Source organism: Oncorhynchus gorbuscha, unplaced genomic scaffold, assembly GCF_021184085.1.
Source record: "Oncorhynchus gorbuscha isolate QuinsamMale2020 ecotype Even-year unplaced genomic scaffold, OgorEven_v1.0 Un_scaffold_907, whole genome shotgun sequence".
NCBI classification, from domain to species: Eukaryota; Metazoa; Chordata; class Actinopteri; order Salmoniformes; family Salmonidae; genus Oncorhynchus; species Oncorhynchus gorbuscha.
Window position 1 is genome coordinate 183,807 of NW_025745874.1, and position 8,770 is coordinate 192,576.

The 8,770-nt window shown below is 50.9% G+C and overlaps 1 protein-coding gene across 1 annotated transcript; it reads right to left on the reverse strand.

The window, feature by feature from the left end:
* Positions 1–2,684: 2,684 nt before the first annotated feature.
* Positions 2,685–6,100, reverse strand: LOC124020773 (filaggrin-like). Its single transcript, XM_046336036.1, has 4 exons — positions 6,055–6,100; positions 5,729–5,886; positions 4,085–5,661; positions 2,685–2,791 (listed from the first exon to the last, which is right to left on the reverse strand). Exons 1-3 carry the CDS (start codon positions 6,098–6,100, stop codon positions 4,129–4,131), a joined length of 1,737 nt encoding a protein of 578 aa, XP_046191992.1. The 3' UTR covers positions 2,685–2,791; positions 4,085–4,128.
* Between the last annotated feature and the right edge of the window lie 2,670 nt (positions 6,101–8,770).

Here is an 8,770-nt window from a genome sequence, read left to right on the forward strand (position 1 = left end):
CACGTCATGATGTTCAGGTCAGAATGTGGACTGTGTGTGTTCTGTCAGGGAGGCTGTGTGTGTTCTGTCAGGGAGGCTGTGTGTGTTCTGTCAGGGAGGCTGTGTGTGTTCTGTCAGGGAGGCTGTGTGTGTTCTGTCAGGGAGGCTGTGTGTGTTCTGTCAGTTCTGTCAGGGAGGCTGTGTGTGTTCTGTCAGGGAGGCTGTGTGTTAGTAGTAGAGAGGCTGTGTGTGTTCTGTCAGGGAGGCTGTGTGTGTTCTGTCAGGGAGGCTGTGTGTGTTCTGTCAGGGAGGCTGTGTGTGTTCTGTCAGGGAGGCTGTGTGTGTTCTGTCAGGGAGGCTGTGTGTGTTCTGTCAGGGAGGCTGTGTGTGTTCTGTCAGGGAGGCTGTGTGTGTTCTGTCAGGGAGGCTGTGTGTGTTCTGTCAGGGAGGCTGTGGGAGGCTGTGTGTGTTCTGTCAGGGAGGCTGTGTGTGTTCTGTCAGGGAGGCTGTGTGTGTTCTGTCAGGGAGGCTGTGTGTGTTCAGGGAGGCTGTGTGTGTTCAGGGAGGCTGTGTGTGTTCTGTCAGGGAGGCTGTGTGTGTTCTGTCAGGGAGGCTGTGTGTGTTCTGTCAGGAGGCTGTGTGTGTTCTGTCAGGGAGGCTGTGTGTGTTCTGTCAGGGAGGCTGTGTGTGTTCTGTCAGGGAGGCTGTGTGTGTTCTGTCAGGGAGGCTGTGTGTGTTCTGTCAGGGAGGCTGTGTGTGTTCTGTCAGGGAGGCTGTGTGTGTTCTGTCAGGGAGGCTGTGTGTGTTCTGTCAGGGAGGCTGTGTGTGTTCTGTCAGGGAGGCTGTGTGTGTTCTGTCAGGGAGGCTGTGTGTGTTCTGTCAGGGAGGCTGTGTGTGTTCTGTCAGGAGGCTGTGTGTGTTCTGTCAGGGAGGCTGTGTGTGTTCTGTCAGGGAGGCTGTGTGTGTTCTGTCAGGGAGGCTGTGTGTGTTCTGTCAGGGAGGCTGTGTGTGTTCTGTCAGGGAGGCTGTGTGTGTTCTGTCAGGGAGGCTGTGTGTGTTCTGTCAGGGGCTGTGTGTGTTCTGTCAGGCTGTGTGTGTTCTGTCAGGGAGGCTGTGTGTGTTCTGTCAGGGAGGCTGTGTGTGTTCTGTCAGGGAGGCTGTGTGTGTTCTGTCAGGGAGGCTGTGTGTGTTCTGTCAGGGAGGCTGTGTGTGTTCTGTCAGGGGCTGTGTGTGTTCTGTCAGGCTGTGTGTGTTCTGTCAGGGAGGCTGTGTGTGTTCTGTCAGGGAGGCTGTGTGTGTTCTGTCAGGGAGGCTGTGTGTGTTCTGTCAGGGAGGCTGTGTGTGTTCTGTCAGGGAGGCTGTGTGTGTTCTGTCAGGGAGGCTGTGTGTGTTCTGTCAGGGAGGCTGCTGTCAGGGAGGCTGTGTTCTGTCAGGGAGGCTGTGTGTGTTCTGTCAGGGAGGCTGTGTGTGTTCTGTCAGGGAGGCTGTGTGTGTTCTGTCAGGGAGGCTGTGTGTGTTCTGTCAGGGAGGCTGTGTGTGTTCTGTCAGGCTGTGTGTGTTCTGTCAGGGAGGCTGTGTGTGTTCTGTCAGGGGCTGTGTGTGTTCTGTCAGGCTGTGTGTATTCTTCTGTGTGTGTTCTGTCAGGGAGGCTGTGTGTGTTCTGTCAGGGAGGCTGTGTGTGTTCTGTCAGGGAGGCTGTGTGTGTTCTGTCAGGGAGGCTGTGTGTGTTCTGTCAGGGAGGCTGTGTGTGTTCTGTCAGGGAGGCTGTGTGTGTTCTGTCAGGGAGGCTGTGTGTGTTCTGTCAGGGAGGCTGTGTGTGTTCTGTCAGGGAGGCTGTGTGTGTTCTGTCAGGGAGGCTGTGTGTGTTCTGTCAGGGAGGCTGTGTGTGTTCTGTCAGGGAGGCTGTGTGTGTTCTGTCAGGGAGGCTGTGTGTGTTCTGTCAGGGAGGCTGTGTGTGTTCTGTCAGGCTGTGTGTGTTCTGTCAGGGAGGCTGTGTGTGTTCTGTCAGGCTGTGTGTGTTCTGTCAGGGAGGCTGTGTGTGTTCTGTCAGGGAGGCTGTGTGTGTTCTGTCAGGGAGGCTGTGTGTGTTCTGTCAGGCTGTGTGTTCTGTCAGGGAGGCTGTGTGTGTTCTGTGTGTGTTCTGTCAGGGAGGCTGTGTCTGTCAGGGAGGCTGTGTGTGTTCTGTCAGGGAGGCTGTGTGTGTTCTGTGTGTGTGTTCTGCCAGGGAGGCTGTGTGTGTTCTGCCAGGGCTGTGGCTGTGTGTGTTCTGCCAGGGAGGCTGTGTGTGTTCTGCCAGGGAGGCTGTGTGTGTTCTGCCAGGGAGGCTGTGTGTGTTCTGCCAGGTGAGCTGTGGGTTAGTAGTAGAGAGGCTGTGTGTGTTCTGCCAGGTGAGCTGTGGGTTAGTAGTAGAGAGAGGCTACACGTGTGTGTGTGTGTGTGTGTGTGTGTGTGTGTGTGTGTGTGTGTGTGTGTGTGTGTGTGTGTGTGTGTGTGTGTGTGTGTGTGTGTGTGTGTGTGTGTGTGTGTGTGTGTGTCTGTCAGGGAGGCTGTGTGTTAGTAGTAGAGAGAGGCTACACGTGTGTGTGTGTGTGTGTGTGTGTGTGTGTGTGTGTGTGTGTGTGTGTGTGTGTGTGTGTGTGTGTGTGTGTGTGTGTGTGTGTGTGTGTGTGTGTGTGTGTGTGTGTGTGTGTGTGTGTGTGTGTGTGTGTGTGTGTGTGTGTGGGGGTTCCGTGGTCCTGGAGTGTTGTGACGTGAATCAGAGAAGGGAATCACTATATGGGAACTATGGTAATATCACCAGTAGAGACTTTACCTGGAAGAGAGAGAGAGAGATGGAGAGAGAGACATTGAGTATCAAAATCTTTTTTTTCAATGTTGTAATATCTCTATCCTCACCTTCCATGGTGGAGCTGGTCTAGTTATTATATCTCTATCCTCACCTTCCATGGTGGAGCTGGTCTAGTTATTATATCTCTATCCTCACCTTCCATGGTGGAGCTGGTATAGTTATTATATCTCTATGTTTACCTTCCATGGTGGAGCTGGTCTAGTTATTATATCTCTATCCTCACCTTCCATGGTGGAGCTGGTATAGTTATTATATCTCTATGTTTACCTTCCATGGTGGAGCTGGTCTAGTTATTATATCTCTATGTTCATCTTCCATGGTGGAGCTGGTCTAGTTATTATATCTCTATGTTCACCTTCCGTGGTGGAGCTGGTCTAGTTATTATATCTCTATGTTTACCTTCCGTGGTGGAGCTGGTCTAGTTATTATATCTCTATGTTCACCTTCCGTGGTGGAGCTGGTCTAGTTATTATATCTCTATGTTTACCTTCCGTGGTGGAGCTGGTCTAGTTATTATATCTCTATGTTCACCTTCCGTGGTGGAGCTGGTCTAGTTATTATATCTCTATTTTTACCTTCCGTGGTGGAGCTGGTCTAGTTATTATATCTCTATGTTTACCTTCCGTGGTGGAGCTGGTCTAGTTATTATATCTCTATGTTTACCTTCCATGGTGGAGCTGGTCTAGTTATTATATCTCTATGTTTACCTTCCATGGTGGAGCTGGTCTAGTTATTATATCTCTATGTTCACCTTCCATGGTGGAGCTGGTCTAGTTATTATATCTCTATGTTTACCTTCCATGGTGGAGCTGGTCTAGTTATTATATCTCTATGTTTACCTTCCATGGTGGAGCTGGTCTAGTTATTATATCTCTATGTTTACCTTCCATGGTGGAGCTGGTCTAGTTATTATATCTCTATGTTCACCTTCCATGGTGGAGCTGGTCTAGTTATTATATCTCTATGTTTACCTTCCATGGTGGAGCTGGTCTAGTTATTATATCTCTATGTTCACCTTCCATTTACATTTTATATTTAAGTTTATTTGGTGGAGCTGGTCTTATTATATCTCTATGTTTACCTTCCATGGTGGAGCTGGTCTAGTTATTATATCTCTATGTTCACCTTCCATGGTGGAGCTGGTCTAGTTATTATATCTCTATGTTTACCTTCCATGGTGGAGCTGGTCTAGTTATTATATCTCTATGTTCACCTTCCATGGTGGAGCTGGTCTAGTTATTATATCTCTATGTTCACCTTCCATGGTGGAGCTGGTCAACACGCTGGTGGAAGAAAAGTTGCTACCGGACGTGGTCATGCCCCCGCCCGATGACATCATCATGGAACCTCCGCCGGACACAGTGCCACCTCCCGATGACACCGTGGCTGTACCTCCCTCCATGGCTGTTCCCCCGCCTGACACCATCGCAGCACCTTCTGATGACATCAAAGCTGGTCCCCCACCGGACACCATTGTGACGCCTCCTGATGACATCAGAGCTGGTCCCCCACCGGACACTATCGCGACGCCTCCTGATGACATCAGAGCTGGTCCCCCACCGGACACCATTGCGACGCCTCCTGATGACATCAGAGCTGGTCCCCCACCGGACACTATCGCGACGCCTCCTGATGACATCAGAGCTGGTCCCCCACCGGACACTATCGCGACGCCTTCTGATGACATCAGAGCTGGTCCCCCACCGGACACCATTGTGACGCCTCCTGCTGATGGCGCCGTGCCTCCTGCTGATGGCGCCGTGCCTCCTGCTGATGGGGCCGTGCCTCCAGCTGATGGCGCCGTGCCTCCTGCTGATGGCGCCGGGCCTCCTGCTGATGGCGCCGGGCCTCCGGCTGATGGCGCCGGGCCTCCTGCTGATGGCGCCGGGCCTCCGGCTGATGGCGCCGGGCCTCCTCCTGATGGCGCCGTGCCTCCTCCTGATGGCGCCGTGCCTCCTGCTGATGGCGCCGTGCCTCCTGCTGATGGCGCCGTGCCTCCTCCTGATGGCGCCGTGCCTCCTGCTGATGGGGTCGTGCCTCCTCCTGATGGCGCCGTGCCTCCTCCTGATGGCGTCGTGCCTCCTGCTGATGGGGCCGTGCCTCCTGCTGATGGGGCAGTGCCTCCTGCTGATGGGGCCGTGCCTCCTGCTGATGGGAATGTGCCTCCTGCTGATGGGGCCGTGCCTCCTGCTGATGGGGCCGTGTCTCCTGCTGATGGGGCCGTGCCTCCTGCTGATGGGGCCGTGCCTCCTGCTGATGGGGCCGTGCCTCCTGCTGATGGGGCCGTGCCTCCTCCTGATGGGGCCGTGCCTCCTCCTGATGGGGCCGTGCCTCCTCCTGATGGGGCCGTGCCTCCTCCTGATGGGGCCGTGCCTCCTCCTGATGGGGCCGTGCTTCCTGCTGATGGGGCCGTGCCTCCTGCTGATGGGGCCGTGCCTCCTGCTGATGGGGCCGTGCCTCCTGCTGATGGGGCCGTGCCTCCTGCTGATGGCGCCGTGCCGCCTGCTGATGGGGCCGTGCCGCCTGCTGATGGGGCCGTGCCTCCTCCTGATGGGGCCGTGCCTCCTCCTGATGGGCCGTGCCTCCTCCTGATGGGGCCGTGCCTCCTCCTGATGGAGCCGTGCCTCCTCCTGATGGGGCCGTGCCTCCTGCTGATGGGGCCGTGCCTCCTGCTGATGGGGCCGTGCCTCCTCCTGATGGCGCCGTGCCTCCTGCTGATGGCGCCGTGCCTCCTGCTGATGGGGCCGTGCCTCCTGCTGATGGCGCCGTGCCTCCTGCTGATGGCGCCGTGCCTCCTCCTGATGGCGCCGTGCCTCCTCCTGATGGCGCCGTGGCTGATCCGCCGCCAGACACCATTGCGGGGCTTCCTGATGACATCATGGCTGGTCCCCTGCCGGACACCATCGCGGCGCCACCTGATGACAGCATGGCTGCCCCGCCCCCAGAACGGCTGGAGGTGGAGCTAGTGGAATGCATCAACATGGAGCTTCCTCCCGTCCCCACTCCTCCTCCCGAGGATTTCACCTCCAACACAGTGGTCCTGGTCACAACAGCCTTACCTGAGTACATAAACACATCTACATATAAAACAATAGTCCACCCCAGTAGAGTCATATTACCCATAAACACATCTACATATAAAACAATAGTCCCCCCCAGTAGAGTCATATTACCCATAAACACATCTACATATAAAACAATAGTCCACCCCAGTAGAGTCATATTACCCATAAACACATCTACATATAAAACAATCTGCCCCAGTAGAGTCATATTACCCATAAACACATCTACATATAAAACAATCTGCCCCAGTAGAGTCATATTACCCATAAACACATCTACATATAAAACAATAGTGCCCCAGTAGAGTCATATTACCCATTAACACATCTACATATAAAACAATAGTCCACCCCAGTAGAGTCATATTACCCATAAACACACCTACATATAAAACAATAGTCCCCCCAGTAGAGTCATATTACCCATAAACACATCTACATATAAAACAATAGTCCCCCCAGTAGAGTCATATTACCCATAAACACATCTACATATAAAACAATAGTCCCCCCCAGTAGAGTCATATTACCCATAAAAACATCTACAAATAAAACAATAGTTTTCATGCCAGTAATATTTACCCATAAACACATCACATATAAAACAATAGTCCACCCCAGTAGAGTCATATTACCCATAAACACATCTACATATAAAACTAGTCCACCCCAGTAGAGTTGATTACCCATTAACACATCTACATATAAAACAATAGTCCCCCCAGTAGAGTCATGATGTACCCATAAAAACAACAGAAATGGTTGACTGTGAGTTTTGATGTGCATTAATATTTGACTGTGCGTGGTTGACTGTGCGGTGAAGGTTGACTGTGCAATCATTTCAAACTGTGCGGTGTATTTGACTGTGTGAGGTTGACTGTGTGGTGTAGGTTGACTGTGTGGTGTAGGTTGACTGTGTGGTGTAGGTTGACTGTGTGGTGTAGGTTGACTGTGTGGTGTAGGTTGACTGTGCAGTGTAGGTTGACTGTGTGGTGTAGGTTGACTGTGTGGTGTAGGTTGACTGTGTGGTGTAGGTTGACTGTGCGGTGTAGGTTGACTGTGTGGTGTAGGTTGACTGTGTGGTGAAGGTTGACTGTGTGGTGTAGGTTGACTGTGTGGTGTAGGTTGACTGTGTGGTGTAGGTTGACTGTGTGGTGTAGGTTGACTGTGTGGTGTAGGTTGACTGTGTGGTGAGGTTGACTGTGTGGTGTAGGTTGACTGTGTGGTGTAGGTTGACTGTGTGGTGTAGGTTGACTGTGTGGTGTAGGTTGACTGTGTGGTGTAGGTTGACTGTGTGGTGAAGGTTGACTGTGTGGTGTAGGTTGACTGTGTGGTGTAGGTTGACTGTGTGGTGTAGGTTGACTGTGCGGTGAAGGTTGACTGTGTGGTGAAGGTTGACTGTGTGGTGTAGGTTGACTGTGTGGTGAAGGTTGACTGTGTGGTGAAGGTTGACTGTGTGGTGAAGGTTGACTGTGCGGTGTAGGTTGACTGTGCGGTGTAGGTTGACTGTGCGGTGTAGGTTGACTGTGTGGTGAAGGTTGACTGTGTGGTGTAGGTTGACTGTGTGGTGTAGGTTGACTGTGTGGTGTAGGATGACTGTGCATTGGGAAAGTATTCAGACCTCTTCCTTTTGGCCACGTTGTCACGTTGACAGCCTCATTCTAAAATGGATTAAATAAATGTTTGTCCTAAATCTGCCCCCTTTACCCCGTTAACTCAATCTACCCCATTCTAAAATGGATTAAATAAATGTTTGTCCTAAATCTGCCCCCAATACCCCATAACTCAATCTACCCCCAATACCCCATAACTCAATCTGCCCCCAATACCCCATAACTCAATCTACCCCCAATACCCCATAACTCAATCTACCCACAATACCCCATAATGACAAAGCAAAAACAGGTTTTTAGAAAATTTTGCAAATGTATTAAAAATTAAAAAACAGAAATACCTTATTAACATTAGTCTTCAAACCCTTTGCTATGAGACTCAACATTGAGTTCAGGTGCATCCTGTTTGCATTGATCATCCTTGAGATTTACATTTACATTTAAGTCATTTAGCAGACGCTCTTATCCAGAGCGACTTACAAATTGAGATGTTTCTACAACTTGATTGGAGTCCACCTGTGGTAAATTCAATTGATGGGACCTGATTGGGAAAGGCACATACCTGTCTATATAAGGTCCCACAGTTGACAGTGCATGTCAGAGCAAATACCAAGCCATGAGGTCAAAGGAATTGTCTGTAGAGCTCCGAGACAGGATTGTGTCGTGGCACAGATCTGGGGAAACATACCAAAACATTTCAGCAGCATTGAAGGTCCCCAAGAACACAGTGGCCTCCATCATTCTTAAAGAGAAGAAGTTTGGAACCACCAAGAGTCTTCCTAGAGCTCTGACAGAGCTTGAGAGGATCTCCAGAGAAGAATGGGAGAAACTCCCCAAATACAGGTGTGCCAGGCTTGTAGCGTCATACCCATGAAGACTCAAGGCTGTAATCTCTGCCCAAGGTGCTTCAACAAAGTACTGAGTAAAGGGTCTGAATACTTACGTAAATGTGATGTTTCCATTTCATATTTTGTATTTTTTTGCTACAATAATTGTCATTGTGGGGTATTGTATGTATATTGATGAGGGAAAAAACTATTTAATCATTTTTAAGAATAAGGCTGTAACGTAACAAAATCTGGGAAAAAGTCAAGGGGTCTGAATACTTTCTGAATGCACTGTACCTTGGCGTGATGTTTTGACAGCCGTGTAATGCTCTCGAACAGTGTGAGTTTTACCAATATATCCGCCTAAATTTACTCCCAAAAAATTTACATTCTAATTGTTGACAAACGTTACCTTGTCCGGCGGGAGAGATTTGCGCG

Excerpts from the sequence above, each read along its gene's own strand:
- LOC124020773 (XM_046336036.1), bottom strand. The coding sequence starts at position 6,100 with ATGACTCTACTGGGGCAGATTGTTTTATATGTAGATGTGTTTATGG. Across the intron at positions 5,887-6,054 it reads ATATGTAGATGTGTTTATGG|GTAAGGCTGTTGTGACCAGG; the intron begins GTAATATGACTC and ends TTATGTACTCAG. Across the intron at positions 5,662-5,728 it reads CATCAGGTGGCGCCGCGATG|CCACGGCGCCATCAGGAGGA; the intron begins GTGTCCGGCAGG and ends GCGGCGGATCAG.